This window comes from Dipodomys spectabilis, unplaced genomic scaffold, assembly GCF_019054845.1.
Source record: "Dipodomys spectabilis isolate Male_0828 unplaced genomic scaffold, ASM1905484v1 ptg000080l, whole genome shotgun sequence".
In the NCBI taxonomy this organism is placed as follows: Eukaryota; Metazoa; Chordata; class Mammalia; order Rodentia; family Heteromyidae; genus Dipodomys; species Dipodomys spectabilis.
Genome location: NW_024870757.1, coordinates 789,832 through 809,488, shown reverse-complemented (window position 1 = coordinate 809,488; position 19,657 = coordinate 789,832). Strand labels below are relative to the sequence as shown.

The window sequence follows — 19,657 nt, the reverse complement described above, 5'->3', positions numbered from 1 at the left end:
GACCACATGAAGTCCAGCACATCCAGCAGAGGGAATGGGGCTGCTAGAATCATGGCACACCTGGGGGCTGGCCTACACTTCTCCCTCATCAGCAGTGCCTTCCTCCTCAGCCTGTCTGAGCCCCAGTTCCCAAGACAAAGTGGGGTGCAAGAATTTGTAGCACAGGTTAAAAATATCAGGACTCAGCTCTTGGGCTTGCCTGAGTCTGGTGCTAGGTGATTTCCATGCATTCCTTCCAGGTCTCCTGGGTGCCTCACAGGGTGGGTGTGGATGCCTGGACTGGGAAGGCCTGCGTGTGTCCTCACAGACCAGAATGATCTGGAGCTTTCTCTGGCCAAACTGCCTAGCCGTCAAGATAACTGATGTTCTCCAGGGCTTGGAGATGGTGGGCTCATCTTTCTGTTCCTGGGAGCCGGGCAGGGAATGGGGTACACCAGCTGTTCTGGGGACACACCATATGGGCCAGAGGCTCAAGGCTCTGACACCTTTAGGTGCTTCACAAACGTTCACTCCTGAGGACAAATACTGATACTCAGTTTTTAATCATACTCTTCCTAGAAAAAGGGATTTCTTCTCCCAATATAACAAAACAGACAGGCGTAATGAAGACCTGCTATGTCCCAGTAGGGAGATGGGCAGGGGCGCTTCAGCACACTCCGTGGACGTCCTGGCCTGGGCTCAGGGCCGTCTCCACTCCTGCACGAGAACTGGCATCCGTGCTCCTGCAGCGTCATCCGGCCCAGAGGCGCATCACCTCAGGTGAACACCTCAGGTAGACATGATACCGCTCTTCTCTCCCTTGACCTTGAGGAATTCGGCCATGCTGGAGAAATACTTCTGGTTGGCCTCAGCCACTTTCTTCTCAGCCGCTTGGGGGTTCACTATTTCCAGACCCTAGACAGGGGAAAGGGGCAAAGCAACAGGTGAGGGTAGCCATCCCCCTTCTCCTCCCCCCAGCAAGAGAACTATGATGCCTCAGAGGACTGCCCTTCTCCTTCTAGACCCTTTGGGATGGTCTTTGGGTCTGCTGGATACAAGAGCTGTTTAACAGTCATTTCTTTCAGTCAGGATTCTGATCCAGTGAGTTTGGGGGGCTGGGGAAGGGGGACTGGGCATTCAAATTTCCAATGGAGTTTTCAGGTGATGCTGAAGATACCAGTATTTGAGGAAAACCACTCTCTCTATGTTTGGATGAAGGAACTGAGTGACAGAGGACAGCAGCTGGCCCAGAGTTGCAGCACAAGTCCCAGCAGACTATGGCTGCCGGCCACACAGTTTTCAAGGCAGTAATTCTCGCCCTGACTGCTCCAACTCAGAAATCTCTCCACCCACAGCTCCCTTCTCTCCTGATCTCCCAACACACTTTCTCACATACCACAGGCCTCCTGCCCCTGCCCTCCGCGCCCTCCCCAGCCCAGGCCTGGCTGCTGTCTGTGGCTTTGACCCCAGAGTTTGAGACAGAGCTGGGAACTCAGCCGGGATCAGGAGCCATTGCTGACGAGTGAGAAGGTTCATCACAGGATGGTGGAACCCACTTGCTTAACCTGGCAGTAAACTGAGGCACAAGGGAGTAGACTGCCGTCCCACACTGTCCCTCACTGCCAGGAAGCAACTTGGACTCAGATGTGTCACTCAAGTCACCTGACTTGGGGAGCTCTAATGGGTTAGGTGTGCACCCCAACAGCTCTGGCTATTTTTTTTTTTTTTTTTGTCGTTTGTGGGGCTTGAACTCTGGGCTTTAGCAGCGCTATCCCTCAGCTCTTCAGCTCACAGTGAGTGCTCTACCGCTTGAGCCACAATGCCACTTCTGGTTTTCGAGTGGTTTATTGGAGATAAGAGTCTCATGGACTTTCCTGCTCGGGTTGGCTTTGAAACGCGATCCTCAAGATCTCAGCCTCCTGAATAGCTAGGATTACAGGTGTGAGCCACCACTGCCCGGCTGCTCTGGCTATTTTGAAGGTAAGGACCAGATACTCTGAGAAGAGTCCCTGCTCAGGCAGTCGCTGGCTATTTGGACAGGACCCTAGGCATGACTCCAAAGCCAGTGCTCAGCACAGCTCCATGCCCTGCCACAGCCAGCGTCTGCATGCCTGTCCTGGGCTGTATCAATGTCACCTCGGACTCCCTACATGCCTGCCTTTAGGGACACAGGGGACTAATCTGGGCCAGGATGGCGCGCTCATGACTGGTCTGGCTCCCGTAGGCGTGGGGTGTACCTGGAGCGGGGTGAAGGCCACGCTGGAGGCAGTCCCTGAGGAGCGGTCCCGGATGGTGGACTTCCCACCGTACACCACACTCTGCTTCTGCAGGGTCCGCTGTGGGGGAGGACAGGCTGGGACCCGGGTTCAGAGCCACGGCCCCTCCATCCCGGCTCCATTGGCTCCCCCGTACCTGCAGAGTCTTGGAGATCCTGGCTTTGGTGGCTTCATTCACCTGTGTCTGCCGCACACGGCCGCTGCCTGACTTACCCAGATGGCCTAAGCTGAAGCCTAGGTCCTCCTGGTAGGCGTCTTCCTCGATCTGGTGGGGCGGGGGAAGGAGCATGCTCAGCCAGCGCCTCAACCTGACAGAAGCCCCACTGAACAATGGTGGTCCTGGGGACCCTGTGGAGCCCTGTCTGGATACCCCTGGGGTCCTAGCACTCCTCCCAGAGCTGAGTGAAGGCCATCTCTCTTTGTGCATATTAGCTAGCATGCAGAGACCTGGGTCAGGGGACAGGTTTGCTGCTGAGAGCACTTGAGCAGGATGGGTGGTCTGGGGTACAGGAGGGCACCTCAAGAAGCTGGCTAACCCCAGGTTGCCTTGGGTGAAGGCGAGACCAGCCTAGGAGGTCTGGAGGGCCTGGTGTGGCCCTGAGCAGGAAGCCTGGAGTGGCAGGGTGGAGCAGGAAGGCAGTGGGTGCTAAGTGAGATCACTAGGGGCTGAGCAGGGGTGAGGGAAGGGAGGCTGGCGCACAGGCCGAGGGGGAATGCCATAGGACAGGGTGAGGAAGAACAGCGGTGGGGATGGGTCTGACCTCCCCGAAGCTCATGCGGTTGGCCTGCTTCCGGATCTCAGTCAGCCCCAGCCGCTCCTTCATCTTGCGGTACCTGGGACAAGGGGCAGGGTCAGCAAGGAGGTGGACAGCCCTTTCCCTCCCCCGCTCCAGCCACTCATCTGTGACAGCCCCGCAATCCCCCCCACCTTCCCTGCCCCCAAGCCGCTCACCTGCGACCGCCCCGCTTCTTGCGCTGCCCATCAAGGGGTGCGGGCAGGGGCTTCACCTGCTTTACAGGCGGTGGCTCCTGCCACTTGTCAAACTTGCGCTCGATCTCATCCTTCAGCTCGTAGCCCACCTGGGATGGGAGCTGCAGTTAGGGACGGGCCGTGGCCCATCCGCTGGTCTACGCATGCCGTCCACTGAACACAGGGCCCTCTGGGGCCTGTGGTTCTCAAGGTCATCTGCCCTGCGCAGGACTGCACGCCCCCCATTCAAACCTTGGGCTCAGCCTCCCTGGCCCCACAAATATAACTGTGCCGGGCAGCATCCCTGTGTACCTCCCCCAGCGTTGGCTCCCCACAACATTGGCTAACAACACGGCACCCACACCCCTCTCCTCACCACAGCTCTCCTCCCGCCCCCCGCCCATATTTCTGCGGGCAAGTAAGGCTGTGGGTATCACCTGCTCCTGGTCCCACCAGGGCCTCTGCTCCCTCCTGGGCTCTGTGCTGGTCTCAGGGCTTTGCATTCATCACTGCACCCAGTTCCCTTCCCAGGACGTGCCCCGGTGTCTCATATCCCAATCTCCAGGACCTCTACACCTGGGTTTGCCCATGCAAGGATGGGAGATGGGGAGTACCCTGGGTTAACAGGGCTCAGCATCACCCACGGTGCCTTAACACACGGTCAGAGGAGCTGTGCAGACACAAGCAGGGTCCAAGGGAGGAGGGTGCTGCAAGGCTGGCTCTGCCACAGAGGATGGGGCCTCCAGCCAGGGAGTCTGGTGGGCAGGGAAGCTGGATGGATGGATCCTCTGGGAGGATCTAGAGGGGCATAGCCCAGGTGACTCCTGAACTTCTCACCTCCAGGACGCTAAGATACTAAGCCTGAGTTGTTTTTTGTTTGTTTTGTTTTGCCAATCCTGGAGCTTGAAGTCAGGGCCTGGGCGCTGTCCCTGAGCTTCTTTTGCTCAAGGCAACCACTCTACCACTTGACAGCGCCAGGCTTTTTCTGTTGATGTGATACTGAGGAATCAAATTCAGGGTTTCATGCATGCTAGGAAAGCACTCTAGCACAGTCCCAGCCCCTGAGTATAAGGGTTTTTTTTGTTTGTTTTTTGTTTTCTGTTCATAGGGCTTGAACTCTGGGCCTGGGTGCTGTCCCATCAGCACTTCAGCTCAAGGCTAGTGTTCTACCAATTGAGCCACCGCACCACTTCTGGTTTTCTGGTGGTTTATTGGTGATAGAGTCTCACGGCCTTTCCTGCCCGGGCTGGCTTTGAACTGCAATCCTCAGATCTCAGCCTCCTGAGTAGCTAGGATTACAGGCGTGAGCCACCTGCACCTGAGTCTGAGTTTTAAGCCACAATTTATACTGATTGGTCACAGCATCCCTAGGAAACTAATAGATCACAGTGAGAGTCCTTGGCCTTACAGGGTACCTGTGATGGGTCTTTCCCTGACGGCCTCCAGGCCCCAGACATGAGCCTGGCCTCAGCAGGTCTCTCCCTAATGGCCGAGCCCAGGGGACGGGCATCCAGCTGCCCTCACCTTCCCTTCTGTGCTCTCATGGAAGCTGTCTACACGGGCTGCCAGCGTGCACTTGGCAGCCACCAGCCGGGCCGCTTTCCGCCGGAGATCCTGGAGCAAGGGAAAAGGGGGCAGGGTCAGTGAGGAAAATCAGAACAGAAGAAAATACACCGCCACCACTATGAAAAGACCCGTCTGTGCTTAACTGGATTCGTGTTCTATGTCACTAAAGCCAGGCCGCCCTCGTTTTGGTAAAAACCAAGAGGGGGCATGTAAAACATAAGACCCAATTAATAATAATAAAGCAATATAACCAGTAGCAGCAATGGACAATAAAGAACCTGCCCAGGAAGCGTGCTCCTTGGCTTACAGGCTTGGGCCAGCCAGGTGGTTTTAAGGTGGTTCCCTGCCCTGCAGGGAAGCCCAGCTTTGAAGCTGGGGTCACATGAGCCCAAGCAAGGCTTGGATAAGTTTCTCGATGGTCCCATGCCACCTCCTAGGAGAGCAGTGGGTCCTGGCCCCACAGGAAAGGATGTCCTTCTCTGGGCCCCACAGTGTCCCCTCGCTTCGTGGGTGTTTTCTCCAACTCCTTAGGTTTAGGGGGTCCCTGAACTCTGGAGAGGGCCTTGCATCACTTGCTGTGTGTGAGGCCTGCGTTGTAAGCACTTCTGGTGTGCCCAGAGACGCAGATGCTGTTCCCCCAATTCAGAGGTTGAGGCACGGCGCTGCCCACGGCAATGTGGCTTGCTCCAGGCCCGTGCCTTTGGGCTCACCGGGGGCAGGGACTGCACGATGTCGCTGTGGTAGATGTAGCCGGTGTGGGGCAGCACGGAGGTGGAGGAGAAGCCGGACAGCGTCTTGCGCTGGGCCCCCAGCAGCATGATGTTGCAGGCAGGCATCTTGGACAGGTTGGTCAGGCCGCCAGCCACACCTGTGGTGTGAGGTGAGGTCAAAGGCAGCACAGAGCCTGGATTTGGAGCTCTGACCTTATGACTGGGTCCCCAAGGCAGCCCTGATGGAGGGTTGGTGCCTCTCACTTCACCGGGTAGGGATCAGTAAAGGCTCAAGGAAGGGAGCAACTTGTCTGAGGATGCACAGCAAAGAAGTGGCCCACTGGGAAGCTGCCCCCAAAGCCTGGCCAAGCCCCACTGGTGGTCTACACCACCTCTGAATGGAAACATTTTCACCAAACAGCTCTGGGCTACCGGTGAGTTTATGGGAGTCAGGGAGAGAAAACAACAACAGGTATCCCCCTCTGAGCCTGCAGAACTGCGTGTGCCCCGAGGGTGTTGCAGAGACCAGGTTGAGGACTCCCAGATGGGGAAGAATGTTCTGGATTTATCTGGCTGAGCTCAATGTGATCACAAGGCTCCATTTCCCTGTCACCCCCGGGTCAGCACCCCGTGGAGGTGGGGACCCAGGCCTCACCCATGATCTTGGCAGCTGTGGATGCGCCAATGATGATGGAGAGGTTGGGTGCGATGAAGGACATCCGGGACTCCACGTACTCATAGATGCGGTGCTTGGAGGCGTTCAGCTCCAGCGCCATGTCACAGGCCTCCTCCAGCCGCTCCAGCTCCTCCTCCGACAGCTGCTGCCTGCAAGGGGACAGACCCCGGTCCTGCTGAGGGGATTTTGTACATGGGCAGCTCTCAGGGCCACCTCAGTTTCTGTCAGCTCCAAGGCCTGGGAGCAAGGGCTGTTGGGCATCTTAACTGTCAGCCAGCACCATGCCAGCCGGCCCAGGCAGGGCCTTGTTTTACTCTCTCTGATGTGGGCTGGCTGGCGGTGCTCGCCTGTGGTAGACATAGACATACCCCTGGGTGGTGGATGCGGTGACGCTGACGACCATGATGGTGGCATTGGTGAGGATCTGCTGCAGGTTCTCATTGTTCTTGCACTTGTCTAGGCTGTTCCCCAGTTCCTGTGCGAAGAGGGGGTGGGAGTCATGAGAACTTGGAAGTTGCTAGAAGCTCTCCTCTTCCAGCACATGCTCAGGTCTCCTTTTGACACTGGGAAAGCTGAGACCCCTGCACCAGGGGCCTCTCCTGCCCCCTAGCAGTGCCCAGACCACCCCTGCCCAGGGCCTCGAGACTGGCTGTTCTGCCTGCCCACCCAGAAGTGGAACCCAAGCAAGCCAGGCCTGATGCCCTGGACAAGCCCTCAGGACCACAGATCTGGTGACAGCCATTTCTTCTGCCCCATCCCTATCTCCTAAGGGACACTGGGAGGGGGAAGGGGCTGGGCTCCTGCTCTCCCTGCTTTCATGGCTCCTGTCCCTCTTCATAGGACCCCAGACCTTCAAAATCCTACCTTTCCTGTGCTCCCTCCTTCCTTGCCATTTCAACAACTCCTCCCACCCCTACTCCTTCCTGGCTTGTTCCCACTCAGGGTCTGCACTTATACAACTGGGCTGGCTGCCTCTTCACAACGCTGCCCTGCCAGCCTCCAGAGCTCCATTCAATGCTACCTGCTTCTGTTCAGCTGGAAAGCAAAGGTCAGGCTGGTCTCAGGATACCAGAGAGAGGACAGAGCGCATGTGCGGGGGAGTGGGACACGGCCTCTCCAAGTCCCAGCCTTCCTTGCTGAGCTTCCTTTTGCACCTCTCCAGGCTTTCCAGACCTCGAGGCTTCCTGGATCAAGGTCTGAAAGTGAGTCTCACCTCCTGCTCTGTCCTGTTCCTCTTACCTTGACCGTGCGGATGTAATCCAGGGCATTAGGGACCAAGGACTCCAGTTCGGGAAATCTCTTGGAGTATTTATCCCGGATGAATTTATGGATGATATCTAAGATAGGAAGGACAAGTGTCCAGTGAGGAGACAGCAGGGTTCTACTTTCAATGACCCCAAAATCTCTTCTTGGCACATGGAAACCAGCATAAATGTCCACTCATGCTGCCTGTAATATCCAAACATCCACATGTGTCAGCTCTATAAGCCGTGAGTGGGAATGACACACGTGCCACCCTGTGTCCTAAGGAAAGGCACTATGCCCTGCTCTGCACCTTCGCTGGTGGGGATGTGGAGGTGATGGCTAGAGGGGAGCAGCCACACTGTAGCACAAAAACATATGGCAGAAGAAGAAAGAACCTGGGCTTTACAGGAGGTCAAACCAGGCCAGAGCTGCTCAAACTTTTAGGGGAGAAGAGATTGTATTTCTTTCTATGAAGCCACTGATCCAGTGGTTGAATCTGATTCCAGCTAATACAGGGATTTGGGACCCGCCTGAGGTTGGGGCTGGGAAGTAGGGGCAGAGGGAGCTGGCTCCTACTTGATCCCCCTGGAGGATGGGGAAGGGGAAAGGGAAGGGGCATCAGCCAGGGCTGCCATCTGCAGTACTCACTGAGCTCATTCTCGATCTCCACTGTTAGGTTGTTGGCGTCTACAATGACACGGTACTCGGGGGCTGCCTCCACTGGTCCCATCACTGTGAACACAAAAAGTGCATGGATGGTGGGGAGGGGGGGTGTTGCCTAAACGCCCACCCCCTCCCAGATTACAAAGCTGTGGGGAGACTGGGTTGAGGCTGGGGGAAGGAAGGAGGAGCAGAAGTGTGCAGTAGTGGGAGTGGGCTTACAAGTTTGCAAACATCCCCTGGACATGGATTGTTCCTTCACGCTCCCTCCAGTCTGCACTCTAGGCTGGTCTGGATTTGACCCCTGGTTTGACTTGTGGCTCCCCATAACCCTGAGCTCCACAGACTGACGTCTGAGGCCTCCATACACCCAAAGGGCAAGTCCAGCACCCTCAGTGCCCAGAAGAGTCACTCAGGGGACATCTGTAGGCCTCCCCAAGGCTTTTCCACCTTCCCACAGGACCTGGTTTCAGCCCCAGAGGCTGCTTCACACCTCTGGATTCTCACATTAGGTGACTCAGTTTTTTCTTTAAGGCCTCTTAGTTTTCCACTTGTGGTAGTAATATACTTAATTTGATGTCCAATCCATAAACTTAATTCTTTAAAAAAATCCATTGGTTTAAAAAATTGTTAAGTAAATAACAGGCTGAGCAGGTTTACAGATATAAAACTGCAAATTGGGAAACCTTAAGATAAGGTGAAGCACAATTAATAAGGACAGAATAAGGGCTTAAGAGCTTTGCAGTGTACCACTTGCATATACATGTAAGTGTAAGTACATATACTGTGTAGTCCAGACTGGACTCAGACATTCAATCCTCCTACCTCATTGTGCTAAGTCCCAAGACTACAGGTGTGTGCTGGGATAGGATAGGATGGAGGAAAAGACAAAGACTCTGGAAAAGGCTGAGAAAAACATTTAATTTCTAAGCCACGAAAAACAAAAAGCTAGCAGAAGAATGAGTGTGTGGGGGAAGAAAGGGGAGGACCTTCTGAAGCTTTGGCTTGCTTGCTGATGTACTCCTCAATCTTCACCATGATCTCCGCAAACTATCAGAGGAGAGCAGAGTCAGAACATGGGATCCTTGAGAGACAAGAGCTGTTTCCCCATCAGAGCGCACTCACACCTCCATGCCCTCTTACCATCTTGCTGTCCCATAGCTTGGCGATGCTCTTCACCGAATCCCCGGAAAGATCCAGCTGTGTCTCCTCTTGTACATCTTCGATGGTAGGTTCCTCTTCTTCTTCGCCATAGCTTCCTCCTTCTTCCTCTTCTGCTGCCTCCTCGAGGTCAGCCAAGAGCTCATCTGCCAGAGACATCCCGAGGCCTATGGGGGAGCGAGACCACTGTTCCCTAAAACTGTACTCCATCTCTATCTCTCATTACCAAAAGGAATGCTTCCTCTGGAAGATTCTGGTTCATCTTTAGGAACCCCAGCAATCATGCAGGCTTCTCAAGGAAGGATGCTTTGCTTGTTCACTGGGGTGTCACCGTTCCTACCCAGGCTGTAACACACCACACCCCTCCAAAGGCCACTCGGTTGGAGACACCTTCCCCCACGGCTGCATCTTCCCTCCTCCACTCCCATTCCCTACAGCTAGAGGCTCCTCACTTTTTTCCCTAACTCCATCTGCTCCTCATACTCCACTAATGTGACCCAGCCTGGGGTGGGCTGTTGGGTGACGCAGGCCCCGCACACTCACACACGCACGTGTGATCAGCTAAGTAGCTGCTTCATTAAGCCTGCTTCCTGGCATCAGCCAAACCAAGAGAGCAGGGGATGCTTGTTGCCCCTGATATAGAAGTCACATAAGAAGCCTTGGGGCAAACAGGCTGCAAAAGCCCGCCTCTGTCCCCACACACGCCGTCCTCCAGACCGCGCAGCCCAGCTCCCCCGCCTCGCACCCTCTCCGGCGCCCTCACACTCACTTCTGGCCTCCGCACACGACGGTTTCTACGAAATAAACTTCCCCCGAGGACGGCGCGCTCTGATGACGTAGGCGGCGTGGCGATGACATCAGAGCTGCTTTCTGATTGGTCGCAGCCTGGGAACGTTCCTGGTCGCGGTTGAAACAACTTTATTCGCGTCCGCCGCGGGGGGGTCCGTGAGCTTGGAGCTCCAGTCCACGGGAGACGGGCCCCACCACGCGCGGGGCTGTCCTGACCTGAGAGGAACGGCGGCGGCCATACAGACGGCCGGGTGCGGCAGTAGACAGAGAAGCAAGGACTCGACACGCGGGTGGACGTGGGGAGGAGGACGTGCGGCAAGAAGCCGGGGACACGAAACTACAACTCCCAGAAGGCGCCGGGCTCGCGGGGCCGAACAGCCCGACGGGACGGGTAGTTTTGCGCACGGCTCTTCCTGGAGGCCGGAGGCTGAAGTCCTGAGATTTGGGTCGCCCGGAGCCGGGGAGATGGAGCTGGAGCAGAGGGAAGGGTGAGTAGCCGACCTGAAGGAGGAAAGGGTTGTGGGGGGAACCCCGAGTCTGGAAACGCGCCCTCAGTTTGCAGCCGTCCGCCCGTGCCCTCTGAGGGTTGATGGGGGTTGTAGTTCGGGAGACTGCTCTCATACCTTTTCGGGGTACCTGGGGTCTGTGCCGGAGCATTCTGGGGCAGAATGCTTGTGATCACCCCCAAACCTGAGAAACGAGGAAGCTGGGGCTCTTGACCCCTGGGTCTAGGGGAGAGGACTGGGGTCGGCCCTTCAGGACGGAGGGGCTGGGGAGCCAGGCTAGGGTCCCTGACACCGCCCCATTCCCGCCCTCCAGGACCATGGCAGCCGTGGGCTTCGAGGAGTTCTCGGCACCACCGGGCTCGGAGCTGGCGCTGCCTCCGCTGTTTGGCGGCCACATCCTGGAGAGCGAGCTGGAGACCGAAGTGGAGTTCGTGTCGGGCGGTTTGGGTGGCCCGGGGCTCCGGGAACGGGACGAGGAGGAGGAGGCCGCCCGGGGTCGGCGGCGCCGCCAGCGAGAGCTGAACCGCAGGAAGTACCAGGCCCTGGGCCGGCGCTGCCGGGAGATCGAGCAGGTAGTCAATTCTGGGTCCCATTGTAGGGGTCCTCCGAACCTTCCCAGGCTGCCCTGCTCCTCGCTGCTCCTGGGTTAGCCGCATGAACCCTTCGTGGGCTCATTCATTTGTGTGGTACCTGGATCCATCCTTCGCCAGCAGCTTCTGCGACACCAGCTCTGCCTCCTGGTGTCTCCCAGGTGCCCCTCGGGGCCTCGTGCGGCCCCGCGCCTTGAGACCTGCAAATCCTCGCAGGTGCCTTCAGGCCACTCACTCTGCTTCTGAAATGTCCCTTGGATCCATTCTCATTGCCATGTGTTTGGCTTCCGTCCCTAAATGAATTCCCTGGGCTGGGAGAAGTCACTGAATACACCTCCTTGATCGAAAGGAGCCACAGCCCACGACTTTAATAGGCCATGACACCAGAGCAAGAAGTATTTGGGATTTTTGAGAATAAAGGAGAGCAGGGGAGCCCTTGAAAGGCTTTGGGAAGTGGGGGGAAGCACTCATGTCCAGGTTCTGAATGTTTGAAAGGCTCTCTGAAGGATTTATCATGTTTCCTCAAGTTGTTAAAAAGAACTACCAGCTGGTGGCTCAGCAACACGTTCCCAGCTGACAATTTCACAGGTGAGAAGTGAGATCAAGGTGTGGTCTGGGCCCTGGCCCAGGCTCCCTCCTAGCTTTGGGGTTTCCAGCAGTCTTTGGTGTTCTTTAGCCTGTACAGCACATGGAAAGCCTCCTAAGCCAGGAGTGTGCTCCGGGGATCAAGGCATTCCGCGGAGGCCAGCCTGTTGGATGGGGACTGGAGGCGAGGAGCTGGCCTGAGACGGCTCCCTAGGGCCTGAGGGACAGGGTCTAACCTAGTTTCTTCTATTTCCCCTCAGGTGAACGAGCGTGTCTTGAACAGGCTCCATCAGGTGCAGAGGATAACTCGGAGGCTCCAGCAAGAGCGCAGGTAACCTGTGCCCCCGTGGCCTCTGCCCCCACATGTCCATCACCTCCCACTGTCTCCTGTCCACCCGGGTCTCACTAGCCACGGGATGGCACTGGAGATGGTGGACACCATTTGCTGTGTGGTTGAGCTGCCCTTTCCCACACTAGCACTGCACACCAGCCAGCCTGGAGCTCACTGTGCAGGTGAGGGCTCAGGTGAGGGCTGTGTTGTGCTCTGTGTCCCTGCGAGATGGAATAGCCTATGACACAGAACTTGGCACTCCAGCTCACACAGCAGCTCCCATGCTTGACTCTGTGGACCTGCCCTCTTCCTTGGAGCCCTCTCTGAGCATCCTGGGTGTCTCCTGCCTACCCAGATGTGCCTGTGCTGGCTTGCTTTCCCATACTCCTTGCAGTCACTTCCCCAAAGCTCAGCCCCCTTTTTTTGGTTTGTTTGTTGCGCCTTTATCCTTTTGTGTGTTTGTGTGTGTGTGCTGGTACTAAAGCTTGAACTCAATCACCTAGCTTTTTTGTTCAAGGCTGGTACCCTACCAGTTGAACTATGACTTCATGGGTGGTTTAGGGTGGTAAATTGGAGATTTAAGTCTTATGAAGTATCCTACCTGGGCTGGTGTTGAACCATAGTCCTCAGATCTCAGCCTCCTGAGGAGCTGGAATGACAGGCATGAGCCACTGGCGCCCGGCTCTGTGACCTGCTCAGTAAAGGTTAGCTGAGCCATGGGTGGTCTCTCCGCCATGCAGGTTCCTGATGAGGGTCCTGGACTCCTATGGCGATGACTACCGGGCCAGCCAGTTCACCATCGTGCTGGAGGTGAGTGCCAACTGCCAGGTGGGCAGAGGAACCCCAGCCACAGCCATCTTCACATGCCTCTCCTCCCCCACAGGATGAGGGCAGCCAGGGCACAGATGCCCCTACCCCAGGCAATGCCGAGAACGAGCCTCCCGAGAGAGAGGGATTATCCCCACCCAAAAGGACTCCTGTACCCCCAGAGGCCAGCAGCCCACCCCCCGGCGAGGGGTCTAGTGGGAGGAAGAGGCGGAGGCCACCTCGAGAAGGAGGCCGAGCAGGAGCAGCGCTGACCCCGGATCTGGCACCTGTGCAGGTGGGAGGAGCCAGGGATGGAGCAGGAAGGAGAGAGGCCGGGGACAAGCCAGGGATACAGGGACAAGCCAGGGACGGATTGGGGAGGGTTGGCAAGAGCTCCCGGGAGAGAAACTTGGAGATGGAAGAGGGGAAAACAGGCGAGAAAAGGGAGTGCCAGGAATGCTGAGTGCAGGGGGTTGTCTGGGCCCAGAGAGCTACACTGGCCCACTCCTGCCTTGTTCTTTATCTCTACAGATTAAAGTTGAGGAAGATTTCGGCTTTGAAGCAGATGAGGCCCTGGATTCAAGTTGGGTTTCTCGGGGTCCTGACAAACTGCTGCCCTACCCCACCCTGGCCAGCCCGCCCTTTGACTAACTCCACTCCAATAAATGACCTCCTCTCCCTCCCACCCCTCCAGCCGCTTGGCCAGTGTCTGCTGCTCCTGTCTCTAATCACATTCAGATTCTGAGTTTGGTTTTCACATTTTTATTGAGGCCCCAGGGGAGGGGTTCACCTCCCTGTCCGCTGTAAGCAAAGGTATTCACAGATTCTTCAGCCACTCCAAGTTGGGGCCTCTGGGGTCCTGGGGGTGGCTGGGCACATCTGGCAGGTTCCCATTGTCTCGGAGGGGCACTGTGAGACAGGAGGGGGGCACTGAGAAGGGGAAGATCTCCAGGGCTCTGAATAGGTCAGCTGATTTGTCAGTTTATGTTTAGAGAGCAAAATAAGATTCCAGTAGAAAGAGAGAGGGTTCAGAGAATAAGCAGAGAAGTGGGAAATGGGAAACAGGTAGGATAGTCATTTCCAGTAGAGGTGGGAGACCAGCCCTGGAAAGCAGTAGAAAGTGGAAAGATGGGAAGAGAATGGGTGTGAACCATGGCCGACCCAGGCTTTGTCCTCCCTAGCTCCAGCTCACCTGGGTAGTTGTAGGGTGTGGCCGAGTTGATCATGCTTGAGTACTTGGTGTAGGGGCTGAGTACAGGCATAATAATCGCTGTGGAGAGACAAGGGTGAGGGCAGGGGGACAGGGGAGCAGGGAGGACCTCCAGGAAGGGCTTTGCTCTAGGAGTTCCTGTGGCATTTAAGTGAGTGGGTGGAAGTGGGGAGCAGAGGGGAGGTAGTGGGGGTGGTCACAACGGAGCAACATCCTGAGGGTGACTTGGGGCTATTCTAGAGGAACAGGACTGCAGCAAACTGGCCGGAGACGGTGCAAAGGGCAGTCACTGACAGGTTACAATCCTCTCAGGCCAGAATGTGGAGTCCCGAGGCAAGGAGCGAAAGTAGTGTGCTGCTGCCTGCTGGAAGGCTGACAGAAAACAGCCACGTGTAATCTTACGTCTTCTGGCACCTCACACGAGAGGGAAAAGCACACACGAGATGAACAACAGGACTTAGATTTAACCTGGTAAGACCCTATCTCAACATAAAAAAGCGAACAGCATAAAGCTGCTGCGATGAAATCGGATGCCTCTCCCGCCGTCTCGAGAGCTCGCTGAGCATACGTGGCTGGCGGACCCGCACCCCGTGTGTGACCTTGGGTCGGCAGACTGACCTGACCCAGAAACCGGTTAGAACTGCGGAATTCCGGGCCTCACCGCAAACCCGGGGGGCCAGGAGTCTGTTCAATGACCCCTCCCCGTGGGCCTCCGTGCACTCAGTGTGCAGAGCCTCGTGGGGGTGGGGGGGGTGGGAGGGAGGCCTCGGGGACCCCACGAGAGGCGCACGGACCCGGGGCCCCCACAGATCCCGGGCCCACGCCGCCCCCAACAACTCAAGGGCAAAGGGCGCCGCGACTCCGCAGAGATGGCTAAGGGGTGGAGCGGAGCGGGGCGCGGGGACGGGGAGCGGGGCGGGCGGGGCGGGCGGGGCGCGCTCACGCCGGGGCACTCACGCACCGAGGCCCCCGACGGCGAAGGACACGACGAGCACCGGCTCCTTGGCCCAAACATCCTTGAGGAAGGCAGTAACCCCTGGGAAGGTAGCAGACTGTCACCCTGGTGACTTCTAACCGCCCGAGCCAACCCCGGGGCCGCCCATGAGCGCCCAGAACGACTGCAGCCCCAGGCGCCCGCACTCACGCGCAGCCATCTTGGTCGCGGCGGCGGCGCAGCGCACTCTGGGAGTTGTGGTCCCTGTTCTAGGGCTCCCCAGCGTGCTCCTGAGGCGGAAGTGGAACCTGGTACCGAAGGCGCGGAGCACTCTGGGAGTTGTGGTTCTGGGGCGAGGTTCCGCGGGCTCAACTTCTGTGCACTAGCAGAAGTTCTAGGCTGTTGCTGGAGAGGTTTTACAGGATGTGGTCCGCCTGCGGTGCTGATGTCTCTCAGCCTGGAAGAGTAACTTCTAGCTCTCCTGCAGCTGCGGAGTAAAGTCATTCTTATTATAAGGGGATCATTTATTTATTATTCGAGGTCGCAGCTGGAAACGCTAGCTTTCATCCCAGTGCGCTCCCCCGGCGCCTAGTGCTAGGTACTGCCCTAGTGCTTAGAGCTGGGTTGTGCCCCAGTGCCTAGTGCTCAGGTGCCTTACACACACACACACACATACACACACACACGACAATGCAAATGACTGTATCTGTCCCTAACTCAGCACTGGCAGATTTTGAGGCCTCCTCAGTTCTCAGGTCCAGCTGGGGGTCTGTGAGGAGCAGGTGCTCTTTTCCCACAGTCGGCTATCCTTGCTTCCTCCCTGGGACAGTGGGGTGGAGCACTGTCACTGGGGGCCCCCACCTGACTTCTCCAAACAAGGCTCTGGCCTGAGGCCAGTGCCTCATTTCCTGGGTGGGGAGAGGGCACAGCCAGCCCTGTCCGCAGCTCTGCCGAGAGCTGTCTGATGGCCCTGGCGCTCCTTCTCCAGCTGCTGACCCTCTGTAAGCCACCCTCTCCTCTGCATGGGGGGGAGTAGAGGGAAGGGGGGAAGCGTGGGGACCCAGGCACCCTACCCTGTAGGGGTGACCGGGCAGCACCAGTGGGGCAATGCAAATTCAATGCTCAGTTCAGAGTAAGGGGCCGGGGCTGGGGCTTGGAGCCTTGGGGATGACTGAATTCTCTGGCACTGGGACTGTGGACTCCCAGGTTCGAATGCAGAGGGGCTTTGGAAGCCAGGACCTCCGAGTCTCTGGGAAAGGACTCCTGGCTCCCCAGGGATGAAGAAGGGCACTGGAGGAACAGACACCCGAAACCCAAGAAGGAAGGAACAATAGGGGCACATGATGACCCTGTGGAAAGGTGCAGCTCAGACCTACGGGTTCAGACTTTGGGTCCAATAGACCGAGAATGGAAGTCTGGGTTTCTGGCTTTGCAGAGAGGAGGAGAGAGGGGCAGGGCTCTTGCTTTCCAGATGGAAGTGGGGGACCAGGGCCATCAGATTCCCAGGTGCCCAGTGAGGTGTCACTAGTCATGATCATGGGCTCTAAAAAGAACAAAATGAGACCTTCAACCTTCTGCAGGGCCTCCCAGTCACAGCAGCTTCACACCATCGGGTGAGTAACATCCTGATCTGAGGAGGTTGAGGCAGGAGGATCAAGAATTCTAGGCCAGCCTAGGTCATACAGTGAGACCTTGTTCCCAAAATACTAAATGCTGTAGAAGAAAGCTCAGGAGTTGTACTCTTTCTTTTGATTTACAGCTGGTGTGTGTGTGTGTGTGTGTGCGCTTGAGTCCTGGGACTTGAATACTGGGCCTGGGCTCTGCTCCCTTAACCTTTTCACTCAGGGCTAGCACTCTATCAGTTAAGACATTGCTTCATTTCTAAGGCTTTTGGCTGCTTAGTTAGAGACTTTGCTGCCCCTTCTGGCTTTAAAATGAGATCCTCAGATCTCAGCCTCCTGAGCAGCTGGGACTCCAGGGGTGAGCTGCTGGGAGGGGGGCGGGGGGCAGGGGAGGGTGTCCATAGCTTGTTTCAACAAGCTTCGATTCCAGATTGTACTCCCCTCCAATGGAAAGCCAAGGCTGGGAAATGGTCTTGTTTGTCCAAGGTGACTCTCTCCCCCTCCCCAACCTCCCTTCTCCCCTCACCCCGAGGCTCCCTGGAGCCCCAGGGACCCAGGCAGCCTCCTTTGGTCAGTCCCCCCAGCCTCACACCCCAGGCCATGGCTGGAGGCTCAGCCAGCTGCAGTTGTGACCCCTGGAGTCAACGTGACCCTGAGGTGCCTTGCACCCCAACTTGCCGGGGAGTTTGAACTCTTCAAGCTTGGAGAGGGGACCCCCGCCTATCTCCGGGATGTGCCCAGTGAGCTGGCGGAGTTCTTCCTAGAGGAGGTGACCCCTACCCAGGGCGGCCACTACCAATGCCGCTACCGGGGTCCAGACTGGGGGCTGGATATCTGGTCCCAGCCCAGTGAGGCCCTGGAGCTGCTGGTGACAGGTGAGTTGGTGGGGGTGGGGGGGGAGAGAGGACCTTGTTGGGGAGAGGGAGCCTGGGGAAGGAGGGACCTAAGGGAGACCCCCAGGACTCAGGACCCGCCTGTCCCTGGCAGACCAGCTGCCCCAGCCATCACTGGTGGCGCTGCCGGGGCCAGTGGTGGCTCCTGGCGCCAATGTGAGCCTGCGGTGTGCAGGCCGCGTGCCTGGCATGAGCTTTGCGCTGTACCGCGTGGACATGGCGGCCCCGCTGCAGTACCACAACTCGGCGCAGTCCTGGGCTGACTTCCTGCTGCTCAGCGCCCATGCCCCCGGCACCTACTCCTGCTACTACCACACGCCCTCCAAGCCCTACGTGCTGTCCCAGCGCAGCGAGCCTCTGACCATCATCTCTGGGGGTGAGAGCCAGACCCCTCCCAGGAGCCACCCCTCAGGGGCCTCCTCCCTCAGACCCAGGAGTCCAGGCCCCAGCCTTCTCCCTCAGACCTGGGGGTCCAGGCCCAGCCTCCTCCCCCAAACCCAGAGGTCCAGGCCAAGCTTCCTCCCTCAGACCCAGAGGTCCAGGTCTTAACCTCCTTCCTCAGACCTAGAGGTCCAGACCCTAGCCTCCTCCCTCAGACCCAGGTGTCCAGACCCTAGCTTCCCTCAGACCCAGGTGTCCAGACCCCAACTTTCTCCCTCAGACCCAAAGGTCCAGGCCCCAGCCGCCTCCTTCAGATGCAGGGGTCCAGGCCCCCTTATCCTACATATTGTGGAGACTCAAGTCCCTGCCCCTTAGGGATCTGAAGGTTGGAGCTGGACTTTGAGCCCCAGATCCCACAGCTCTTGTGGTCCATGGCCCGCAGGCTCCGTCTCCTCCGACTACACCCGGGAGAACGCAGTGCGTCTGGCGCTGGCTGGCCTCGTCCTCCTCGCCCTGGGCATCTTGCTGGCCATGGACAGGCGGGACAGGAGCAGTACTCTTGGAGGCCTCCCACCCCGGGAGAGCCCGTGAAGATTTGGGAACTTAAGGAGACTTCCGGGAGAGAAGTGGAGGAGCCGGGATCCCTGGGTGCCTAGCCCCCCAGAATCTCCGGACCCCAGGCCCAGCCAGATGTGGTCTTCCTCCACCCTTTGCTCCCAGACCTCGGCATCGGGTGGATGGCCCTGGCAGTGGTTGATGCTTCTGTACCAGTGGCTTGGGCTCACATCCCAGTGATGGTGCTCTCTCATTGGGGCATCCTGAAGTCTGGATTTCCTTCATTGTGAAGTGAACCCATGGATGACTGGCCTGTAATAAATGCTCAATAAATTTTAGCAACTGCACCCAGCGATTTCTCCCAACAACCAAGGTATTGTCACATTTTTTTCTTCATTCTCCATGCTCCAGCTCTCTCTCTCTCTCTCTCTCTCTCTCTCTCTCTCTCTCTCTCTCTCTCTGCTGGGATTTGCACTTAGGACATGGGTGCTGTCCACTCAAGGTTCATGCATGTCCTACCACTTGAGCTGCAGCACCACTTCTGGCTTTTTGCTAGTTATTTGGAGAGGAGAGCATCTTGGCTGTGTTGCCTGGGCTGGTCTCCAATGGGATCTTTGGGTACTTAGCTCCTGTCTGCAGAGAGCTCGCATGGGGCTTGGGGGTTTGCACACACATTGTTTCTCAGTTCTGTGGGCTAGGGCACTGCTTTCCTCCTCTCCCCGCCCTGCACTGTCATGAGACCATTTCTCATGGCTTCCTGCTTCGAGTGAGCTGTATTGGTTTTCCACTCCACGCTGCCACAGGTGGCAGCTGCCCAGCCCCAGGCCCCAGGCACCTGGGCCTTTCAGCACCCACCTCGCTGCCATCTCCTCACCACCCCAGGGCTCCATCTAGAGGGTCATCTCTCTGTGGGGCAGAGTTCACAAGGAACTTGTTCTGTGTCAATCCTGGGGCTTGAACTCACAGGCTGGGTGCTGACTCTTAGTTTTTCCGTTCAATGCTGATGCTCTACCTCTTGAGCCACAGCTCCACTTCTGGCTTTTTGGTGGTTAATTGAAGACAAAAGTCTCATAGACTTTCCTGCCTAGGCTGGCTTTGAATCACGAGCCTCAGATCTCAGCCTCCTGAGTAGCTGGGATTATAGGCGTGAGCCACTATGCTCTGCTAAAATGCTCTTCTTGGTAGATATCTAGAGAGATTTCATGATGGGA

General features: G+C 57.2%; 4 protein-coding genes across 6 annotated transcripts; 2 read left to right on the top strand and 2 right to left on the bottom strand.

Moving 5' to 3' along the window:
- Positions 1-526: 526 nt before the first annotated feature.
- Positions 527-10,086, bottom strand: Prpf31 (pre-mRNA processing factor 31). Of its 2 annotated transcripts, none has more exons than XM_042683305.1 (14): positions 10,013-10,086; positions 9,226-9,410; positions 9,072-9,132; positions 8,071-8,154; positions 7,417-7,514; positions 6,546-6,652; positions 6,157-6,326; positions 5,502-5,659; positions 4,750-4,839; positions 3,208-3,335; positions 3,017-3,089; positions 2,392-2,520; positions 2,217-2,315; positions 527-894 (listed from the first exon to the last, which is right to left on the bottom strand). In XM_042683305.1, the coding sequence occupies exons 2-14, from the start codon at positions 9,400-9,402 to the stop codon at positions 769-771; spliced, it is 1,500 nt and encodes a 499-aa protein (XP_042539239.1). In that variant the 5' UTR covers positions 9,403-9,410; positions 10,013-10,086; the 3' UTR covers positions 527-768. The 2 variants fall into 2 exon arrangements, with proteins under 2 accessions (XP_042539239.1, XP_042539237.1); XM_042683303.1 differs by lacking the exon at positions 10,013-10,086 and adding an exon at positions 9,787-9,811.
- Positions 10,087-10,163: 77 nt separating this feature from the next.
- Positions 10,164-13,534, top strand: Tfpt (TCF3 fusion partner). Its single transcript, XM_042683335.1, has 6 exons — positions 10,164-10,520; positions 10,852-11,110; positions 11,974-12,044; positions 12,785-12,854; positions 12,928-13,146; positions 13,383-13,534. Exons 1-6 carry the CDS (start codon positions 10,498-10,500, stop codon positions 13,500-13,502), a joined length of 762 nt encoding a protein of 253 aa, XP_042539269.1. The 5' UTR covers positions 10,164-10,497; the 3' UTR covers positions 13,503-13,534.
- Positions 13,535-13,597: 63 nt separating this feature from the next.
- On the bottom strand, positions 13,598-15,260 carry Ndufa3 (NADH:ubiquinone oxidoreductase subunit A3). The gene is made up of 4 exons (XM_042683347.1): positions 15,206-15,260; positions 15,023-15,097; positions 14,044-14,121; positions 13,598-13,760 (listed from the first exon to the last, which is right to left on the bottom strand). The coding sequence occupies exons 1-4, from the start codon at positions 15,213-15,215 to the stop codon at positions 13,669-13,671; spliced, it is 255 nt and encodes an 84-aa protein (XP_042539281.1). The 5' UTR covers positions 15,216-15,260; the 3' UTR covers positions 13,598-13,668.
- Positions 15,261-15,917: 657 nt separating this feature from the next.
- Oscar (osteoclast associated Ig-like receptor) lies at positions 15,918-18,814 on the top strand. 2 transcript variants are annotated; one of them, XM_042683330.1, is made up of 5 exons: positions 15,921-15,996; positions 16,576-16,608; positions 17,193-17,492; positions 17,605-17,886; positions 18,334-18,814. In XM_042683330.1, the coding sequence occupies exons 1-5, from the start codon at positions 15,960-15,962 to the stop codon at positions 18,480-18,482; spliced, it is 801 nt and encodes a 266-aa protein (XP_042539264.1). In that variant the 5' UTR covers positions 15,921-15,959; the 3' UTR covers positions 18,483-18,814. The 2 variants fall into 2 exon arrangements, with proteins under 2 accessions (XP_042539265.1, XP_042539264.1); XM_042683331.1 differs by lacking the exon at positions 16,576-16,608 and having other exon boundaries at positions 15,918-15,996.
- The last annotated feature ends 843 nt before the right edge of the window (positions 18,815-19,657 follow it).

Excerpts from the sequence above, each read along its gene's own strand:
- Prpf31 (XM_042683305.1), bottom strand. The coding sequence starts at position 9,402 with ATGTCTCTGGCAGATGAGCTCTTGGCTGACCTCGAGGAGGCAGCAGAA. Across the intron at positions 8,155-9,071 it reads GCAAGCCAAAGCTTCAGAAG|TGATGGGACCAGTGGAGGCA; the intron begins GTCCTCCCCTTT and ends TTGTGTTCACAG. Across the intron at positions 895-2,216 it reads TGGCCTTCACCCCGCTCCAG|GGTCTGGAAATAGTGAACCC; the intron begins GTACACCCCACG and ends TCCCCTGTCTAG.
- Tfpt (XM_042683335.1), top strand. The coding sequence starts at position 10,498 with ATGGAGCTGGAGCAGAGGGAAGG. Across the intron at positions 12,045-12,784 it reads AGGCTCCAGCAAGAGCGCAG|GTTCCTGATGAGGGTCCTGG; the intron begins GTAACCTGTGCC and ends TCCGCCATGCAG. Across the intron at positions 13,147-13,382 it reads CGGATCTGGCACCTGTGCAG|ATTAAAGTTGAGGAAGATTT; the intron begins GTGGGAGGAGCC and ends TTATCTCTACAG.
- Ndufa3 (XM_042683347.1), bottom strand. Across the intron at positions 14,122-15,022 it reads CTTCGCCGTCGGGGGCCTCG|CGATTATTATGCCTGTACTC; the intron begins GTGCGTGAGTGC and ends GTCTCTCCACAG. Across the intron at positions 13,761-14,043 it reads CACACCCTACAACTACCCAG|TGCCCCTCCGAGACAATGGG; the intron begins GTGAGCTGGAGC and ends CCTGTCTCACAG.
- Oscar (XM_042683330.1), top strand. The coding sequence starts at position 15,960 with ATGGCCCTGGCGCTCCTTCTCCAGCTGCTGACCCTCT. Across the intron at positions 17,493-17,604 it reads CCTGGAGCTGCTGGTGACAG|ACCAGCTGCCCCAGCCATCA; the intron begins GTGAGTTGGTGG and ends TGTCCCTGGCAG. Across the intron at positions 17,887-18,333 it reads TCTGACCATCATCTCTGGGG|GCTCCGTCTCCTCCGACTAC; the intron begins GTGAGAGCCAGA and ends CATGGCCCGCAG.